Source organism: Syngnathus leptorhynchus, chromosome 13 (genome assembly GCF_054491065.1).
Source record: "Syngnathus leptorhynchus isolate UIUO chromosome 13, UIUO_Slep, whole genome shotgun sequence".
Taxonomy (NCBI): Eukaryota; Metazoa; Chordata; class Actinopteri; order Syngnathiformes; family Syngnathidae; genus Syngnathus; species Syngnathus leptorhynchus.
In genome coordinates this window covers 7,867,412-7,887,023 of record NC_141207.1, presented here as the reverse complement: position 1 = coordinate 7,887,023, position 19,612 = coordinate 7,867,412, and the positions used below count along the sequence as shown (strand labels likewise).

Genomic DNA, 19,612 nt, shown 5'->3' with positions numbered 1-19,612 from the left:
GGGATACCACGCTGATGATTCATTTAGTCTCATTGTGGTATCCATGGCAACGACGGTCAAGCAGGGGAACCACTGAATAGTAAAGGAAAGAGATAAAATGAGGATGAAGGAATATGAAACTCATCGTACGCGGCGGAAACATTGTTGCCACGTTACGGTCGTCAAGGAGACGCGGTGCTCCATCGTAACGCAAAGTTGTGGTGATGACGTCATGACACACTTACCTCCCTCTGCTGCTGCGATGCTTTTTGCAATTTCAGCCAGCAGCTTCTTCTTCTTCTTCCTCCTCTTGATCTTGGTACTTGCTCATCCGCTATCCTCCCACGTACTTCAGCCCACACGTGCATCGTTTTTTTGGAACATCATAGGTCGTTTTACCCATTGTTTGTTGCCAACAAAGGATTGCGGAGCTGTGATATATTGGAATACTCAGAAATATTTATATTTAGTAAATGTGGCAGGAGGTTCTGAGTCATTCCTTTGGCTGAAAACTGCTGGAAAGACAAAGAATAAGATTCATTGTAGGTAACGCGGATATAGAGCGCCCTCTTGTGGTTGAGATGGTGTCTTGCAACTAGATGAGATTGATTGTCAATCAATCATTGTAGAAATACAGAGAAAATTATCAATTAAAACTTGGAAGTATTATTTTTTTAAAGGACGCAAAGAATAAATATAGAAAAATAAATAAAACAGAAAAACTATTTCATATACAGAAATAAAAAAGGAATTAAAAAAACCATCACAGCTTATCGCTTTAAATTTGCTTATATAAGATCAGAGACATTGCGTTAGAAATTTTTTTTAATGGAGCGAATGGCGAAAAAATTCATGTTAAAGATTTTCTTGCCAAGAAGAGCTGAATCAGCCAACTACAGGATGATGACGATGATTATGATGATGACGAAGATGTCAACATCAACGTGACATTGGCTCAGAGGCTACAGGCTTGGAGCTTCTTGTCGGCCACCTTGAGAGCCACCCAAGTGTTGAGCATGGAGGCCCTCAGCTTGCTCCACACCAGGTGATTGGTCAGACCAAAGATCTGAGCTGCAAATTGAGCGGCCGCATCTGGGGAGAGGATGGTGGAACAGCCCAGACCTGTAGCAAACGAGAGTGAGATGCTTTTCAATTAATGATCTCCATTTAAAAAAAAAAAAAAAAACATCACTCACCGCTGGGCATTCGGAGGGAGGACCACACATCCTGAGAGCCCCAGTCGGGCGTGACAGGTGGGCAGTTGATGACGGGATAAGCCGTGTTACCCGACATCACGGGGCCGAGGCCGTTGCTCCTGCCGGCCACCGCCACAAACACGGTGGGAATGCCGTCTCCTGGTAAACAAAAAAAAAAACCTTTCTTTCTTTCTTGTTTTTATGATGAATTACATTCCAATTTAAAAAAAAATATCTAAACTATTTGGTTATGTCCCACTGCTGGAAGGACGATACCGACCTTCGTATTCCGCTTTGATACGCAAAGTCTCGTCCGGGCCTTTGTGCGCAGAGGTGACGCGCAGCACGCAAGGAATTCCATAAGAGCCGCAGGCTTTCTTGATCTTCTCGCAGTGGGCCATGTCCGAAGTGGAGCCCATCAGGACCACCACCCTGGCGGTGGCTTGGGACTCCAGCAGCAGCTAGACGGGGGCAGCAAAAAGCACAGTTGGTCAAAGCTCAACATCTTCTGATAAGGATAAAAAGGTTTCGGCGCACCTTGACCCTTTCGGAGACCCACTCAAAGTTTCTCTTCACCATTTGCATGGCCTCTGGGGTCACCTCTTTGAGGTCTCTGTAAACCTAGAGAGAGGAGCAAAGTCCTTGACTCGCTCAAGTCAATAAGTTCTTCAGTGAAGACAAGAGAAAGAAAAAAAAAAAACTGACCTGCTTATCTTTCTGCTGGCTTCTGTCTCCAGCGGGCCACAGCCTCCACGAGTCGTTGTCGATCACATCGGCCAGAACAATCTCCTGTGTCTTCACGTTCACGCCAAACTCGATCTGAGGGGGGCAAAGAGCCTTTATAACTCAATACAGCCAGCAGGGAGCAGCAAATCAGCCAGAATCACTCATCAGAATTATAATAATTTGGGTTTTTCATCACACACGCATGCACCTTCATGTCCACCAGCGTGCAGTTCTGCGTGGCCCAAGCCTTCTCGAGGATCTCGAAGATGGCCACGGTGCTGCGGTTCATGATGTCCACCTCGCAGCGGCCGATAGCCAGCCCGGCCAGGCAGAACTTGGACTCCAGCAGCTGCTCCTCCGACCACTGTGGGTCATTGTTGGCGTCGTCCTGGAGAAGCCAAGTTTAGGAACATCGCAAAGACTGTCCACATATCACAGCTGCATATTACAAAGCGTGGACTGACTTTGAAGAACATCTCCATCTTCAGCGGGGAGAAGCGGTAACCCTCTTTCACACCCGGGTTCCTCTTCAGGAACGAACCGGTAGCCACCCTGCGACACACCCACTCGATGGGAATCATCTCGCAGTGCGCCGCCACGAAGGCCGTGTCCGAGTGCTGCCTCACGAAGGCTGTCTTGACGCCTGCAAGAATCGTAGAAATTGGGGCGCAGGGGGAAATAAAATGAGTGTCAAGTGAGGGAAATGACAGTGTATGTTCTGCATGATTATAAGTCACATGGTCCTCATGTGCAAAAATTTAAGGGTCTCGTGAGTGGCAAATGGGTTACAGTTAGACAATTAATTTAAATCCGTAATGCCACGGCACATGACAATGTTAAGGTGGCCTTTGAACACTGCAAAATGTTAATAGACCTCATTATAGTAATTTACAATACAGTAGTGAGGTTGTCTAAAACCAGCAAAATTGTGATTACAAAAAAAAATGATTTCGAGAAAAACATTTCCGATTACCACTTGTATGGATTAAATGTTAAAAAAAAGATACTAATGAATTATGGTAGATTGCAATTAAATATCGTTTCTTCTGTTACTGCATCGACGTTTCAGCACTGGCTGGTTAAGTAGTGTACAATATATCAATCATGTTGATGATGGATTAGTAATTTAGTTTTTTTTTTCTGAATTAGTCATAGTTAGTAAGTGTTGCACGCATGTAGTTTCGGGTTCTTTTGTCACCGGCTTGCTGCAGCAGTTCAAACACGCAGCTTGTGGTTTTATTGGCGATGGCTGCTTTGCCCTCCATCTGGTCTTTCCTCACAGCATTTCCGGCAGTGATCTGGTCCTTGGACTGCACGAGAACTAGTCCGGGTTGATCCACGATCTCGAAGATCTGCTTGGTTTTACCCTCGTTCAGTTTCTGGCCGATGCTCAGTTCTTAAACAAACAAAAAAGACAGCATGAGAAGCGATGTTATAAGTGTGACGTTTTGATCGTTGCACAATTGAAAATATGGTAGCTTACCTTGTGTTGAGGACATGTTTATCATCAACGCGCCGTATAACTGCACGAAAAATAAAACAAACACCAAAAAGTGTGAGCCACGCTAAAAGTTGTCAACTGAGGAGAGTCAGAGACGCATGCGGGCAAAAAGACGGAAGACGGTTTCTTACGTACTCTGAATGCCAATCGAAACGCTCCCTGAACTATTTGGACCAATCATAAGAGCGGATTGCCATCACGTGCAGGGGAGACGCCTCGGATTTCGCGCTGTCATTTTTTGGTATTATATTTTAGAAGCTTCTTTTTACTGACGCAGTGAAAGAAAACGAAAAAAAACAGGTCAACATAATCGATTCACTCGATCGAGGTGATTTGTTGTCAATTTTAACTCACAGCACGTCGAGATGCTTGGCTACATGATTACGTAAAGGCGCCCGAATGACAAAACTGCAACTTGTGCTTTTTCTTTTTTTTTTTTTAAGACCATGCTCGATCCCGACGATAAGTAATCGCGTCGAATTGATTTCGTATCATTTTTGTTGTGGTTTTAATCGATCGTATGTTTTTCGTGTCGGAAACACGCTCCTGTTATGGCACGTGTTCTGGAAACAAGAGCTTGTTTGTCGTGCGCATGCGCAGATCACCCTCAAGGCCACTTAGGACCATCAGTGGTAGCAGCAACACCGGGCTAGCGAGCGATCAGGCGAAGGCCAGATGGAGTTCGAGGAGTCCGGTATCGGGGAGGAGTGCGGGGTATTCGGCTGTGTGGCTGCCGGTGAGTGGCCCACGCAACTGGAGGTGGCTCAGGTGCTGACCCTGGGACTCGTGGCGTTGCAACACAGGTAACGCGCTACACTTTCAAATTACCCGAGGCACATGTGTATTTTTTTCTTATGCTTTGAAAATAATCCAAACGCAAAAAGAAAGAAAAGGGAACTAGAGTCCTTTCGCTGTTATTCGTTCAATCGTTGTTACACGTGGGGTTTAATATTGACAACGAGTTCCTATCTAGCGTGCAAGTGAGAAGTTTTTTTTTTCCCCGGAGATGCGTTCAAGGACCGGCGCACGTCGTCGTAAAACAGTGACGTCCAAACTGGTTTGGCATTACGACCATTGAAACCAGAAGCCAACAAATGTGAGTGAGCGACCTGTCAAAAATCTTCAGTACGTCCATTCCTCAAATTAGTTGGCATTCAAGAAGAATTCTGTAGGAGTTTAAGTATCACGTTAAGATTTTTACTCAAGTCATGTTTCCAAACTACTATCAAAATAATGCAAGGGGGGGAAAAAATGAAGTCTCACTTGTCCAACCTAACATCAAATTTGGATTATTCAAGTATTGAGATTTATTTGCCCCACCTCAATATACAAATGAACCCAATGAAATGTCACCTCACGTGGTAGTAAGAGTGCGTAATTTGGTTAAAACCATATTTTCCCCAACGCTGATCTGGTGTGACCTTCCACAAATGATGTGAATGTGATTATTGTCATAATTACCTGCGCCTCTGGAGGTGCATCTTGGTAGGCCATCGAGCAGACTGAAAGGACTTCAAATATCGGAATGTGAGTCTGCTCTTCTTTAATGTTCACACTGTCCTCAGTTTTTTTCACCGCTGTCAGGAGGGCATCTGTAGAGAGAGAGAAGAATTTTTTTTTTTTTTTTTTAAAGAATGCAAAAGATTTGTTTCTGTGGTTGTTGCGTCATGAGCCTGGCCTTTTGTCCCATGGTGACAAACGTACTACTATCCGTACTAATTTGATTAAGAAGCCAGTCATGAGACTCGGTCGGGCTGCACAAAGGCTTGTGGCTGTCATGTGAAGTCATTACGCAATCAGCGGCCACTTTTCAAACCTTGGTCGTCCGCTTTCCTCTTCTTCCCTCGGCCAGTCGACAAAGAGTCGCCGTGCGTCATGCTGCTTTCACAGCATCCTGCCAACGATACATCGTTTCTTTATTTTCTTTTTCCGATATTTTCAAAGAATAAAGGTGTACCTAATGAAATGTCCTGTAGGGGCCACTGGTCCAAGTGATGACTACGTCTTGTTTTCATCCCTTGTTCTTCCCGCGGCATCGCTGCGAGTCGCGTGGGCGAAACCGACTCTGAGCGACAGATTCGTTCCTCCGCCTCGCTGGTCGCGAGAGCGTCGTCCCGCGGCATCGCGGTTCGGCGGAAGTCCGCCTGCGAGCTCCTGGCCTTGCGGTTCATAATGGCGTCCACCTCGCCGTAATACCTCATGAGGCGCTTGGGGTCCGCCTCGTCCGTCTTGCCCTTTTGGAGCGAGCGGTACAGGTACTTGAGGTTCTTGTACTTGGTGTGGCATTGCTTCCAGTCGCGTTCGATGCCCTGCTGCATCAACCGGTTGGAGATCTGCGTGAAGACGTCCCGCTTCCTGGTGGAGCTTTCCAGTTGGCGCCGAACCCGCTCGTCGGACCACACTTGAATTAGCGCTCGCACCTCCTGGTCGCTCCAGTTTCGCCCCGTGTCCGATGCCGTCACCACTTGGAGTTGGTCGGCGGCGGACGGATCCAGGGCTGTTGAAATGAAACCGGAAAGGGAATCAACACCGGCGGTTTGTCGGCATGAAATATTTGCACTTTGACCTGTTGCTCTCCATCTGGAATCCAAGTCGGCGTCCAGGTCGTAATGGTCGCTGTTGTCACCTGCAGGGGCAGAAAACAACGTCTGGGTTTTCCCGGGATTCCAAATTGAAAGAACACGGCGTTCGTACCGTTGTCAATCTCGATGACGACTTCGCTTTTGCCAGCGGCCGTCGTGTTCTCCCCGTGACCCATCCTCTGCATCCCCAGAAAGCCCTCCTCCAAGTCGCGGTCCAGCAGAATGGCCTCCACCTCGTGGAAGAACTTCATGTACTTCCCCGGGTTGCTGGTGTCGCCGCCGCGGGCCGCGTGCGTACTCTTGGCCATCTTGTAGTCGTACTTGAGGTTCTTATATTTGGTGCGGCACTGTTTCCAGTTGCGCACGACTCCGAAGGTGCGCTGCATCTGGCTGGATATCTCTTGGAAGATGTACTTGTTGTGCAACGTGCTCTTGAGGCTCTCCCGGACGCGCCGGTCGGCCCAGACGCACAGCAACGCTCGCACTTCCTCGTCCGTCCAATGGCGCCCTTCGTCCACCCCGACTGTGCCCTGGTGAACTTGGATCCCTGGTTTTCAACAAAATCCAGAATTAGCTTGAATGCTAGCTGGCGGCTAGCGCCTCTTGCAGACGTGTTATTTGATTGACAGCTGAGTGGGTGGTGTGTTGTGCATTATCTGGCAGCCATGATCTTTTGACAGTGGCTTGATTTGAAGCCTCATTTCTATTTTAATCAAATTTACCAAAAAAAACAAAAAAAATCCCTTAAATATGTAATTTAATGACAAACTGAGTAGCAGCGTATTCAAATAATACAATGTAACGCTTTGCAGAAGAAATACTTGAATTGGATTTGAAGCACAATAATTGAGGTGGCTCCAGTTTCTCACATGACCCCTTTTGGACAAAATGAGCCCCCCTGCGCCTCCCAACCGCCAACAGTCCCCTCTAAATGTTTACCTTCAGGAGCTGAGGAGGGGTAGATGCCTCTCTGCTGTGCCCCCACTTCCTCCATTGTGTCCGTCTGAGACCTTGTCGCTTTCAAGGCCCAGGTCGTCCTTCTAGCCACGTTCGACGCTAAGCCTCCTCAGACGCTCCGCCGCCAGCTCAAATGTGACTCTGCTCTGAGCCTGGTGCTGAGCCGCCGCCTCGTCCCTCCCCCACGCCAGAGCCAGTTTGCCGCCCCTACTGTCTGCTCAGAGCTGACGTGGAAACGCTTTCCCCACCCCCCTTCGACCCATCTGGCTCTGCTGCTCAGTTCCCTAGGCAACCAGGCGGTTAAGCCCGAAAGCAACGCCCCCGCGTATGAAAGCGGCCTCACTACTGGCTTAAGCTATGTGTCGACGGGGAGGGCCCCGAGTGTAATCTGAGAAGGAGCTTGGTAAATAGACTGCAACTGCAGCGAGGCAACAAAAACTCCTTGAAGATGTCACAGCTCCTGGAAAGAGAAAAAAAAAAAAAAAAAAAAACTTTTTATGATTTCCCTTCCTGCTCTGTGAAACCGGTCTGGTTTGCCTGCAGGCTTGACAGACCATCTGCCCTTGGATTGGCTGGTGCATGTTTAATCCTGCAAAGATTCAGGGGCACGATGACAGGGAATAAAGTCTTGCTTTTCCTCCATTGACCTTTATGATTGTTCCTTCACAGAGGTCAAGAAAGCGCCGGGGTGGTCACAAGCGATGGCGCCACTCCACCGACATACACGACCTTGAAGGTGAACCCAAAATCCCCTCACAAATGACATCGGCCGGTCTTGACGGCATGCGATTTCTTTTCTTCTCAGGGCATGGGCTTGGTGAGCGCGGCTTTCCCCCCCGAGGCTCTCGTCAAGCTGCGTTACGGCAACCTGGGCATCTGTCACACGCGTTACTCTACTACCGGCATTTCGGAGCTGCAGAACTGCCAGCCCTTTGTGGTGGACACGCTGCACGGACAGATAGCGGTGGCGCACAACGGAGAGCTGGTCAACGCGCTGGCCCTGCGTAAAAAGGCCAGTCGTCCGCCATTTTAATCGCTGCCTTTGTCTCAGCGTGCTGAATCGATTGCGCTCGCGTGCAGGTGATGCGTCACGGCGTGGGTTTGTCCACCAGCTCGGACAGCGAGCTCATCACCCAGCTGCTGGCTTTTACTCCGCCCGAGGAGGAGGTGGACGCACCCGACTGGGTGGCCAGGTTTGTGTCCCCCGTACGACCGCTCATCCTACCGGCCATCAAATTGTCTTCCGATGACTTCCTAGGATTAAAAACCTCATGACCGAGACGCCCACGTCCTACTCGTTGTTGGTGATGTTCAAAGACGTCATTTACGCCGTGCGGGACCCCTACGGGAACCGACCCCTCTGCATCGGACGTGTGGTGCCCGTCTCCAAACTGCACAACTCAGGTAATCAAGCGGGAGGAGAAAGCCTTTTTTATTTAAGCTTCTGATGATTATCTTCACGGGCCTGTTCAGGTGGCGGCGAGGCAGACACCGAGGGCTGGGTCGTGTCCTCCGAGTCCTGCAGCTTCCAGTCCATCGGCGCCAAGTAGGTCTATACCGACTTGAACTCGGCACGTATCCCCATCTTCTGACCGCTCTCTCTTGCCACTCAGGTATTACAAAGAGGTTCTCCCGGGAGAGATAGTCCAGATATCCCGACACGGAGTCAAGACTTTGAGCGTGGTGCCTCGTCGCGAGGGGGACCTGCCGGCCTTCTGCATATTCGAATACGTTTACTTTGCTAGACCTGACTCCATTTTTGAAGGTTTGTGTGTACACTGCGCTTCCCATTTGTAGCTTTTTGGCTTTACTGTGGAGTCTCCAATTATCCTCCAAAATTTATGTCAACTGTTTATGCAACAGGACAGATGGTGTACACTGTAAGACAGCGCTGCGGCAGACAGCTGGCTATTGAGGCCCCGACGGACGCCGACGTGGTCAGCACCGTACCAGAGTCTGCAACCCCGGCCGCACTGGGTTACGCCCAGCAGGTCGGCCAGAATCCAAATCTGCACCAAATTCTCCTCCTCGGTTCTCAACTATCATGTTCCCACAGTCCGGCCTGCCCTACATCGAAGTCCTGTGCAAGAACCGCTACGTCGGGAGAACCTTCATCCAGCCCAACACTCGCCTGAGGCAGTTGGGCGTGGCCAAGAAGTTTGGCGCGTTGACGGACAACTTTGCGGGGAAGCGGGTTGTGCTGGTCGACGACTCCATCGTCAGGGGCAACACCATCTCGCCCATCATTAAACTACTGAAGGAGGCCGGTGCCACACAGGTTTGACACAATCCAACTATTCCATGAAGTCAAGGTTCCACTGTATATATTATTTATCCTCTGCAAAAAAACAAGTTAGTTGTGAAACTGTATTATACTGCCCCCTGATGGCCAAAGCACATACAACTTATTTGTAGCAATTGGGTCATTTTCTTCCGTTTGCCTCGAGATCTCTCACGAGTCACTGATTTGCCTCAGCACAGTGGTTAGGGATCACTAATCTAAAACACATTTTATTCCTGGAAATTGTAGCTGGAATTGCCAATTTGACCATGTGGATTGAGACACACCTTTCTGACAGGTCCACATCAGAGTGGCTTCGCCTCCTATCAAGTTCCCCTGTTACATGGGAATCAACATTCCCACAAAAGAGGAGCTCATCGCCAACAAGCCAGAATTCAAGGACATCGCCGGGTATATCGGTAAGCGCACGTGCCGAGTCCGCGTTTGACTTACGCTAACTTTTGCCGTGTTGCATTCAGGCGCCGACAGCGTGCAGTACTTGACCGTAGAAGGGCTGGTGACGGCCGTCCAAAAGGGAATCGCCTCCCTGGAAGGCGACAAAATGATCGAATCAACATACAAGTCGTTGTTGTGGCGGATATAGAGCGTTGTGTTGTGGCGGATATAGAGCGCCCTCTTGTGGTTGAGATGGTGTCTTGCAACTAGATGAGATTGATTGTCAATCAATCATTGTAGAAATAGAGAGAAAATTATCAATTAAAAACTTGGAAGTATTTTTTTTTTTAAAGGACGCAAAGAATTAATATAGAAAAATAAATAAAACAGAAAAACTATTTCATATACAGAAATAAAAAAGGAATTAAAAAAAACATCACAGCTTATCGCTTTAAATTTGCTTATATAAGATCAGAGACATTGCGTTAGAAATTTTTTTTAATGGAGCGAATGGCGAAAAAATTCATGTTAAAGATTTTCTTGCCAAGAAGAGCTGAATCAGCCAACTACAGGATGATGACGATGATTATGATGATGACGAAGATGTCAACATCAACGTGACATTGGCTCAGAGGCTACAGGCTTGGAGCTTCTTGTCGGCCACCTTGAGAGCCACCCAAGTGTTGAGCATGGAGGCCCTCAGCTTGCTCCACACCAGGTGATTGGTCAGACCAAAGATCTGAGCTGCAAATTGAGCGGCCGCATCTGGGGAGAGGATGGTGGAACAGCCCAGACCTGTAGCAAACGAGAGTGAGATGCTTTTCAATCAATGATCTCAATTAAAAAAGAAAAAAAAAAAACATCACTCACCGCTGGGCATTCGGAGGGAGGACCACACATCCTGAGAGCCCCAGTCGGGCGTGACAGGTGGGCAGTTGATGACGGGATAAGCCGTGTTTCCCGACATCACGGGGCCGAGGCCGTTGCTCCTGCCGGCCACCGCCACAAACACGGTGGGAACGCCGTCTCCTGGTAAACAAAAAAAAAAAAACCTTTCTTTCTTTCTTTCTTGTTTTTATGATGAATTACATTCCAATTAAAAAAAAAAAATCTAAACTATTTGGTTATGTCCCACCGCTGGAAGGACGATACCGACCTTCGTATTCCGCTTTGATACGCAAAGTCTCGTCCGGGCCTTTGTGCGCAGAGGTGACGCGCAGCACGCAAGGAATTCCATAAGAGCCGCAGGCTTTCTTGATCTTCTCGCAGTGGGCCATGTCCGAAGTGGAGCCCATCAGGACCACCACCCTGGCGGTGGCTTGGGACTCCAGCAGCAGCTAGACGGGGGCAGCAAAAAGCACAGTTGGTCAAAGCTCAACATCTCCTGATAAGTAAGGATAAAAAGGTTTCAGCGCACCTTGACCCTTTCGGAGACCCACTCAAAGTTTCTCTTCACCATTTGCATGGCCTCTGGGGTCACCTCTTTGAGGTCTCTGTAAACCTAGAGAGAGGAGCAAAGTCCTTGACTCGCTCAAGTCAATAAGTTCTTCAGTGAAGACAAGAGAAAGAAAAAAAAAACTGACCTGCTTATCTTTCTGCTGGCTTCTGTCTCCAGCGGGCCACAGCCTCCACGAGTCGTTGTCGATCACATCGGCCAGAACAATCTCCTGTGTCTTCACGTTCACGCCAAACTCGATCTGAGGGGGGCAAAGAGCCTTTATAACTCAATACAGCCAGCAGGGAGCAGCAAATCAGCCAGAATCACTCATCAGAATTATAATAGTTTGGGTTTTTCATCACACACGCATGCACCTTCATGTCCACCAGCGTGCAGTTCTGCGTGGCCCAAGCCTTCTCGAGGATCTCGAAGATGGCCACGGTGCTGCGGTTCATGATGTCCACCTCGCAGCGGCCGATAGCCAGCCCGGCCAGGCAGAACTTGGACTCCAGCAGCTGCTCCTCCGACCACTGTGGGTCATTGTTGGCGTCGTCCTGGAGAAGCCAAGTTTAGGAACATCGCAAAGACTGTCCACATATCACAGCTGCATATTACAAAGCGTGGACTGACTTTGAAGAACATCTCCATCTTCAGCGGGGAGAAGCGGTAACCCTCTTTCACACCCGGGTTCCTCTTCAGGAACGAACCGGTAGCCACCCTGCGACACACCCACTCGATGGGAATCATCTCGCAGTGCGCCGCCACGAAGGCCGTGTCAGAGTGCTGCCTCACAAAGGCCGTCTTGACGCCTGCAAGAATCGTAGAAATTGGGGCGCAGGGGGAAATAAAATGAGTGTCAAGTGAGGGAAATGACAGTGTACGTTCTGCATGATTATAAGTCACATGGTCCTCATGTGCAAAAATTTAAGGGTCTCGTGAGTGGCAAATGGGTTACAGTTAGACAATTAATTTAAATCCGTAATGCCACGGCACATGACAATGTTAAGGTGGCCTTTGAACACTGCAAAATGTTAATAGACCTCATTATAGTAATTTACAATACAGTAGTGAGGTTGTCTAAAACCAGCAAAATTGTGATTACAAAAAAAAATGATTTCGAGAAAAACATTTCCGATTACCACTTGTATGGATTAAATGTTAAAAAAAAGATACTAATGAATTATGGTAGATTGCAATTAAATGTCGTTTCTTCTGTTACTGCATCGACGTTTCAGCACTGGCTGGTTAAGTAGTGTACAATATATCAATCATGTTGATGATGGATTAGTAATTTAGTTTTTTTTTTCTGAATTAGTCATAGTTAGTAAGTGTTGCACGCATGTAGTTTCGGGTTCTTTTGTCACCGGCTTGCTGCAGCAGTTCAAACACGCAGCTTGTGGTTTTATTGGCGATGGCTGCTTTGCCCTCCATCTGGTCTTTCCTCACAGCATTTCCGGCAGTGATCTGGTCCTTGGACTGCACGAGAACTAGTCCGGGTTGATCCACGATCTCGAAGATCTGCTTGGTTTTACCCTCGTTCAGTTTCTGGCCGATGCTCAGTTCTTAAACAAACAAAAAAGACAGCATGAGAAGCGATGTTATAAGTGTGACGTTTTGATCGTTGCACAATTGAAAATATGGTAGCTTACCTTGTGTTGAGGACATGTTTATCATCAACGCGCCGTATAACTGCACGAAAAATAAAACAAACACCAAAAAGTGTGAGCCACGCTAAAAGTTGTCAACTGAGGAGAGTCAGAGACGCATGCGGGCAAAAAGACGGAAGACGGTTTCTTACGTACTCTGAATGCCAATCGAAACGCTCCCTGAACTATTTGGACCAATCATAAGAGCGGATTGCCATCACGTGCAGGGGAGACGCCTCGGATTTCGCGCTGTCATTTTTTGGTATTATATTTTAGAAGCTTCTTTTTACTGACGCAGTGAAAGAAAACGAAAAAAAACAGGTCAACATAATCGATTCACTCGATCGAGGTGATTTGTTGTCAATTTTAACTCACAGCACGTCGAGATGCTTGGCTACATGATTACGTAAAGGCGCCCGAATGACAAAACTGCAACTTGTGCTTTTTCTTTTTTTTTTTTTTAAGACCATGCTCGATCCCGACGATAAGTAATCGCGTCGAATTGATTTCGTATCATTTTTGTTGTGGTTTTAATCGATCGTATGTTTTTCGTGTCGGAAACACGCTCCTGTTATGGCACGTGTTCTGGAAACAAGAGCTTGTTTGTCGTGCGCATGCGCAGATCACCCTCAAGGCCACTTAGGACCATCAGTGGTAGCAGCAACACCGGGCTAGCGAGCGATCAGGCGAAGGCCAGATGGAGTTCGAGGAGTCCGGTATCGGGGAGGAGTGCGGGGTATTCGGCTGTGTGGCTGCCGGTGAGTGGCCCACGCAACTGGAGGTGGCTCAGGTGCTGACCCTGGGACTCGTGGCGTTGCAACACAGGTAACGCGCTACACTTTCAAATTACCCGAGGCACATGTGTATTTTTTTCTTATGCTTTGAAAATAATCCAAACGCAAAAAGAAAGAAAAGGGAACTAGAGTCCTTTCGCTGTTATTCGTTCAATCGTTGTTACACGTGGGGTTTAATATTGACAACGAGTTCCTATCTAGCGTGCAAGTGAGAAGTTTTTTTTTTCCCCGGAGATGCGTTCAAGGACCGGCGCACGTCGTCGTAAAACAGTGACGTCCAAACTGGTTTGGCATTACGACCATTGAAACCAGAAGCCAACAAATGTGAGTGAGCGACCTGTCAAAAATCTTCAGTACGTCCATTCCTCAAATTAGTTGGCATTCAAGAAGAATTCTGTAGGAGTTTAAGTATCACGTTAAGATTTTTACTCAAGTCATGTTTCCAAACTACTATCAAAATAATGCAAGGGGGGGAAAAAATGAAGTCTCACTTGTCCAACCTAACATCAAATTTGGATTATTCAAGTATTGAGATTTATTTGCCCCACCTCAATATACAAATGAACCCAATGAAATGTCACCTCACGTGGTAGTAAGAGTGCGTAATTTGGTTAAAACCATATTTTCCCCAACGCTGATCTGGTGTGACCTTCCACAAATGATGTGAATGTGATTATTGTCATAATTACCTGCGCCTCTGGAGGTGCATCTTGGTAGGCCATCGAGCAGACTGAAAGGACTTCAAATATCGGAATGTGAGTCTGCTCTTCTTTAATGTTCACACTGTCCTCAGTTTTTTTCACCGCTGTCAGGAGGGCATCTGTAGAGAGAGAGAGAAGAATTATTTTTTTTTTTTTTTTAAGAATGCAAAAGATTTGTTTCTGTGGTTGTTGCGTCATGAGCCTGGCCTTTTGTCCATGGTGACAAACGTACTACTATCCGTACTAATTTGATTAAGAAGCCAGTCATGAGACTCGGTCGGGCTGCACAAAGGCTTGTGGCTGTCATGTGAAGTCATTACGCAATCAGCGGCCACTTTTCAAACCTTGGTCGTCCGCTTTCCTCTTCTTCCCTCGGCCAGTCGACAAAGAGTCGCCGTGCGTCATGCTGCTTTCACAGCATCCTGCCAACGATACATCGTTTCTTTATTTTCTTTTTCCGATATTTTCAAAGAATAAAGGTGTACCTAATGAAATGTCCTGTAGGGGCCACTGGTCCAAGTGATGACTACGTCTTGTTTTCATCCCTTGTTCTTCCCGCGGCATCGCTGCGAGTCGCGTGGGCGAAACCGACTCTGAGCGACAGATTCGTTCCTCCGCCTCGCTGGTCGCGAGAGCGTCGTCCCGCGGCATCGCGGTTCGGCGGAAGTCCGCCTGCGAGCTCCTGGCCTTGCGGTTCATAATGGCGTCCACCTCGCCGTAATACCTCATGAGGCGCTTGGGGTCCGCCTCGTCCGTCTTGCCCTTTTGGAGCGAGCGGTACAGGTACTTGAGGTTCTTGTACTTGGTGTGGCATTGCTTCCAGTCGCGTTCGATGCCCTGCTGCATCAACCGGTTGGAGATCTGCGTGAAGACGTCCCGCTTCCTGGTGGAGCTTTCCAGTTGGCGCCGAACCCGCTCGTCGGACCACACTTGAATTAGCGCTCGCACCTCCTGGTCGCTCCAGTTTCGCCCCGTGTCCGATGCCGTCACCACTTGGAGTTGGTCGGCGGCGGACGGATCCAGGGCTGTTGAAATGAAACCGGAAAGGGAATCAACACCGGCGGTTTGTCGGCATGAAATATTTGCACTTTGACCTGTTGCTCTCCATCTGGAATCCAAGTCGGCGTCCAGGTCGTAATGGTCGCTGTTGTCACCTGCAGGGGCAGAAAACAACGTCTGGGTTTTCCCGGGATTCCAAATTGAAAGAACACGGCGTTCGTACCGTTGTCAATCTCGATGACGACTTCGCTTTTGCCAGCGGCCGTCGTGTTCTCCCCGTGACCCATCCTCTGCATCCCCAGAAAGCCCTCCTCCAAGTCGCGGTCCAGCAGAATGGCCTCCACCTCGTGGAAGAACTTCATGTACTTCCCCGGGTTGCTGGTGTCGCCGCCGCGGGCCGCGTGCGTACTCTTGGCCATCTTGTAGTCGTACTTGAGGTTCTTATATTTGGTGCGGCACTGTTTCCAGTTGCGCACGACTCCGAAGGTGCGCTGCATCTGGCTGGATATCTCTTGGAAGATGTACTTGTTGTGCAACGTGCTCTTGAGGCTCTCCCGGACGCGCCGGTCGGCCCAGACGCACAGCAACGCTCGCACTTCCTCGTCCGTCCAATGGCGCCCTTCGTCCACCCCGACTGTGCCCTGGTGAACTTGGATCCCTGGTTTTCAACAAAATCCAGAATTAGCTTGAATGCTAGCTGGCGGCTAGCGCCTCTTGCAGACGTGTTATTTGATTGACAGCTGAGTGGGTGGTGTGTTGTGCATTATCTGGCAGCCATGATCTTTTGACAGTGGCTTGATTTGAAGCCTCATTTCTATTTTAATCAAATTTACCAAAAAAAACAAAAAAAATCCCTTAAATATGTAATTTAATGACAAACTGAGTAGCAGCGTATTCAAATAATACAATGTAACGCTTTGCAGAAGAAATACTTGAATTGGATTTGAAGCACAATAATTGAGGTGGCTCCAGTTTCTCACATGACCCCTTTTGGACAAAATGAGCCCCCCTGCGCCTCCCAACCGCCAACAGTCCCCTCTAAATGTTTACCTTCAGGAGCTGAGGAGGGGTAGATGCCTCTCTGCTGTGCCCCCACTTCCTCCATTGTGTCCGTCTGAGACCTTGTCGCTTTCAAGGCCCAGGTCGTCCTTCTAGCCACGTTCGACGCTAAGCCTCCTCAGACGCTCCGCCGCCAGCTCAAATGTGACTCTGCTCTGAGCCTGGTGCTGAGCCGCCGCCTCGTCCCTCCCCCACGCCAGAGCCAGTTTGCCGCCCCTACTGTCTGCTCAGAGCTGACGTGGAAACGCTTTCCCCACCCCCCTTCGACCCATCTGGCTCTGCTGCTCAGTTCCCTAGGCAACCAGGCGGTTAAGCCCGAAAGCAACGCCCCCGCGTATGAAAGCGGCCTCACTACTGGCTTAAGCTATGTGTCGACGGGGAGGGCCCCGAGTGTAATCTGAGAAGCAGCTTGGTAAATAGACTGCAACTGCAGCGAGGCAACAAAAACTCCTTGAAGATGTCACAGCTCCTGGAAAGAAAAAAAAAAAAAAAAAAAAACTTTTTATGATTTCCCTTCCTGCTCTGTGAAACCGGTCTGGTTTGCCTGCAGGCTTGACAGATCATCTGCCCTTGGATTGGCTGGTGCATGTTTAATCCTGCAAAAATTCAGGGGCACGATGACAGGGAATAAAGTCTTGCTTTTCCTCCATTGACCTTTATGATTGTTCCTTCACAGAGGTCAAGAAAGCGCCGGGGTGGTCACAAGCGATGGCGCCACTCCACCGACGTACACGACCTTGAAGGTGAACCTAAATCCCCTCACAAATGACATCGGCCGGTCTTGACGGCATGCGATTTCTTTTCTTCTCAGGGCATGGGCTTGGTGAGCGCGGCTTTCCCCCCCGAGGCTCTCGTCAAGCTGCGTTACGGCAACCTGGGCATCTGTCACACGCGTTACTCTACTACCGGCATTTCGGAGCTGCAGAACTGCCAGCCCTTTGTGGTGGACACGCTGCACGGACAGATAGCGGTGGCGCACAACGGAGAGCTGGTCAACGCGCTGGCCCTGCGTAAAAAGGCCAGTCGTCCGCCATTTTAATCGCTGCCTTTGTCTCAGCGTGCTGAATCGATTGCGCTCGCGTGCAGGTGATGCGTCACGGCGTGGGTTTGTCCACCAGCTCGGACAGCGAGCTCATCACCCAGCTGCTGGCTTTTACTCCGCCCGAGGAGGAGGTGGACGCACCCGACTGGGTGGCCAGGTTTGTGTCCCCCGTACGACCGCTCATCCTACCGGCCATCAAATTGTCTTCCGATGACTTCCTAGGATTAAAAACCTCATGACCGAGACGCCCACGTCCTACTCGTTGTTGGTGATGTTCAAAGACGTCATTTACGCCGTGCGGGACCCCTACGGGAACCGACCCCTCTGCATCGGACGTGTGGTGCCCGTCTCCAAACTGCACAACTCAGGTAGTCAAGCGGGAGGAGAAAGCCTTTTTTATTTAAGCTTCTGATGATTATCTTCACGGGCCTGTTCAGGTGGCGGCGAGGCAGACACCGAGGGCTGGGTCGTGTCCTCCGAGTCCTGCAGCTTCCAGTCCATCGGCGCCAAGTAGGTCTATAACGACTTGAACTTGGCACGTATCCCCATCTTCTGACCGCTCTCTCTTGCCACTCAGGTATTACAAAGAGGTTCTCCCGGGAGAGATAGTCCAGATATCCCGACACGGAGTCAAGACTTTGAGCGTGGTGCCTCGTCGCGAGGGGGACCTGCCGGCCTTCTGCATATTCGAATACGTTTACTTTGCTAGACCTGACTCCATTTTTGAAGGTTTGTGTGTACACTGCACTTGCCATTTGTAGCTTTTTGGCTTTACTGTGGAGTCTCCAATGATCCTCCAAAATGTATGTCAACTGTTTATCCAACAGGACAGATGGTGTACACTGTAAGACAGCGCTGCGGCAGACAGCTGGCTATTGAGGCCCCGACGGACGCCGACGTGGTCAGCACCGTACCAGAGTCTGCAACCCCGGCCGCACTGGGTTACGCCCAGCAGGTCGGCCAGAATCCAAATCTGCACCAAATTCTCCTCCTCGGTTCTCAACTATCATGTTCCCACAGTCCGGCCTACCCTACATCGAAGTCCTGTGCAAGAACCGCTACGTCGGGAGAACCTTCATCCAGCCCAACACTCGCCTGAGGCAGTTGGGCGTGGCCAAGAAGTTTGGCGCGTTGACGGACAACTTTGCGGGGAAGCGGGTTGTGCTGGTCGACGACTCCATCGTCAGGGGCAACACCATCTCGCCCATCATTAAACTACTGAAGGAGGCCGGTGCCACACAGGTTTGACACAATCCAACTATTCCATGAAGTCAAGGTTCCACTGTATATATTATTTATCCTCTGCAAAAAAACAAGTTAGTCAAGGAACTGTATTATACTGCCCCCTGATGGCCAAAGCACATACAACTTATTTGTAGCAATTGGGTCATTTTCTTCCGTTTGCCTCTGATCTCTCACGAGTCACTGATTTGCCTCAGCACAGTGGTTAGGGATCACTAATCTAAAACACATTTTATTCCTGGAAATTGTAGCTGGAATTGCCAATTTGACCATGTGGATTGAGCCACACCTTTCTGACAGGTCCACATCAGAGTGGCTTCGCCTCCTATCAAGTTCCCCTGTTACATGGGAATCAACATTCCCACAAAAGAGGAGCTCATCGCCAACAAGCCAGAATTCAAGGACATCGCCGGGTATATCGGTAAGCGCACGTGCCGAGTCCGCGTTTGACTTACGCTAACTTTTGCCGTGTTGCATTCAGGCGCCGACAGCGTGCAGTACTTGACCGTAGAAGGGCTGGTGACGGCCGTCCAAAAGGGAATCGCCTCCCTGGAAGGCGACAAAATGATCGAATCAACATACAAGTCCGGCAGCAGAACGGGGCACTGCACCGCGTGTCTGACTGGAAAGTACCCAGTCGAGCTGGAATGGTAAACTGCCAAGTCAGTTTAAATGTTACGCTCCATCTTGAGACGAAAACTTTGTCCTTCTCATTACACTCGAGTGCCTCTACTGCTTTTCTACTCGAGTGGTCGGATTTATCTGAGTTATGTAAATATACCATTAAAATACTTTGCCCAATTTTATACAACCATATTCGTTGCATCAAAAAAACAAAAAACAAAAGCAGAAACTGACAACCAAAGATTTTTCTTTTTATAAGAATATTTGAGTTTTGTACTAAAACGAACCATCGTGTAAAATGTCCCTGTGGTCCTGGTTACGATGCATTAATCTTCTGTTTACTCACACGTAAAATAAACTGACCGAATTCACCCATTTGTTTTTGTCTTGTTTTGTTTTGTTTCATTTAAACTAACTATAACAGTAGCAGAATTCTGACTTTAAAGTGG

At 48.8% G+C, this 19,612-nt stretch overlaps 4 protein-coding genes across 10 annotated transcripts; 2 read left to right on the top strand and 2 right to left on the bottom strand.

Annotated features, from left to right (window-relative positions):
• Nucleotides 1-786: 786 nt before the first annotated feature.
• Nucleotides 787-7,169, bottom strand: LOC147047328 (multifunctional protein ADE2-like). 3 transcript variants are annotated; one of them, XM_085928056.1, is made up of 15 exons: nt 6,924-7,169; nt 6,097-6,531; nt 5,969-6,028; nt 5,360-5,899; nt 5,219-5,296; nt 4,864-4,994; nt 3,385-3,424; nt 3,100-3,297; nt 2,366-2,544; nt 2,110-2,289; nt 1,881-1,994; nt 1,713-1,796; nt 1,456-1,636; nt 1,176-1,334; nt 787-1,101 (listed from the first exon to the last, which is right to left on the bottom strand). In XM_085928056.1, exons 1-15 carry the CDS (start codon nt 6,976-6,978, stop codon nt 935-937), a joined length of 2,601 nt encoding a protein of 866 aa, XP_085784182.1. In that variant the 5' UTR covers nt 6,979-7,169; the 3' UTR covers nt 787-934. The 3 variants fall into 3 exon arrangements, with proteins under 3 accessions (XP_085784182.1, XP_085784183.1, XP_085784184.1); XM_085928057.1 differs by lacking the exons at nt 4,864-4,994; nt 5,219-5,296; nt 5,360-5,899; ... (1 more) ...; nt 6,097-6,531; nt 6,924-7,169 and adding an exon at nt 4,008-4,829; XM_085928058.1 differs by lacking the exons at nt 4,864-4,994; nt 5,219-5,296; nt 5,360-5,899; ... (1 more) ...; nt 6,097-6,531; nt 6,924-7,169 and adding an exon at nt 3,538-3,975.
• LOC147047327 (amidophosphoribosyltransferase-like) lies at nt 3,541-10,679 on the top strand. 2 transcript variants are annotated; one of them, XM_085928063.1, is made up of 12 exons: nt 3,541-3,643; nt 4,003-4,205; nt 7,611-7,677; nt 7,747-7,953; nt 8,022-8,134; nt 8,200-8,345; nt 8,415-8,487; nt 8,555-8,706; nt 8,805-8,932; nt 8,998-9,219; nt 9,521-9,641; nt 9,702-10,679. In XM_085928063.1, the coding sequence occupies exons 2-12, from the start codon at nt 4,078-4,080 to the stop codon at nt 9,824-9,826; spliced, it is 1,482 nt and encodes a 493-aa protein (XP_085784189.1). In that variant the 5' UTR covers nt 3,541-3,643; nt 4,003-4,077; the 3' UTR covers nt 9,827-10,679. The 2 variants fall into 2 exon arrangements, with proteins under 2 accessions (XP_085784189.1, XP_085784188.1); XM_085928062.1 differs by having other exon boundaries at nt 3,581-3,730.
• On the bottom strand, nt 10,099-16,490 carry LOC147047326 (multifunctional protein ADE2-like). Of its 3 annotated transcripts, XM_085928053.1 has the most exons (15): nt 16,247-16,490; nt 15,420-15,854; nt 15,292-15,351; nt 14,683-15,222; nt 14,542-14,619; nt 14,186-14,316; nt 12,706-12,745; nt 12,421-12,618; nt 11,687-11,865; nt 11,431-11,610; nt 11,202-11,315; nt 11,036-11,119; nt 10,775-10,955; nt 10,489-10,647; nt 10,099-10,413 (listed from the first exon to the last, which is right to left on the bottom strand). In XM_085928053.1, exons 1-15 carry the CDS (start codon nt 16,299-16,301, stop codon nt 10,247-10,249), a joined length of 2,601 nt encoding a protein of 866 aa, XP_085784179.1. In that variant the 5' UTR covers nt 16,302-16,490; the 3' UTR covers nt 10,099-10,246. The 3 variants fall into 3 exon arrangements, with proteins under 3 accessions (XP_085784179.1, XP_085784180.1, XP_085784181.1); XM_085928054.1 differs by lacking the exons at nt 14,186-14,316; nt 14,542-14,619; nt 14,683-15,222; ... (1 more) ...; nt 15,420-15,854; nt 16,247-16,490 and adding an exon at nt 13,330-14,135; XM_085928055.1 differs by lacking the exons at nt 14,186-14,316; nt 14,542-14,619; nt 14,683-15,222; ... (1 more) ...; nt 15,420-15,854; nt 16,247-16,490 and adding an exon at nt 12,859-13,300.
• ppat (phosphoribosyl pyrophosphate amidotransferase) lies at nt 12,868-19,532 on the top strand. Of its 2 annotated transcripts, none has more exons than XM_085928060.1 (12): nt 12,868-12,964; nt 13,325-13,527; nt 16,932-16,998; nt 17,067-17,273; nt 17,342-17,454; nt 17,520-17,665; nt 17,735-17,807; nt 17,875-18,026; nt 18,125-18,252; nt 18,318-18,539; nt 18,840-18,960; nt 19,021-19,532. In XM_085928060.1, the coding sequence occupies exons 2-12, from the start codon at nt 13,400-13,402 to the stop codon at nt 19,191-19,193; spliced, it is 1,530 nt and encodes a 509-aa protein (XP_085784186.1). In that variant the 5' UTR covers nt 12,868-12,964; nt 13,325-13,399; the 3' UTR covers nt 19,194-19,532. The 2 variants fall into 2 exon arrangements, with proteins under 2 accessions (XP_085784186.1, XP_085784185.1); XM_085928059.1 differs by having other exon boundaries at nt 12,913-13,051.
• Nucleotides 19,533-19,612: the final 80 nt, after the last annotated feature.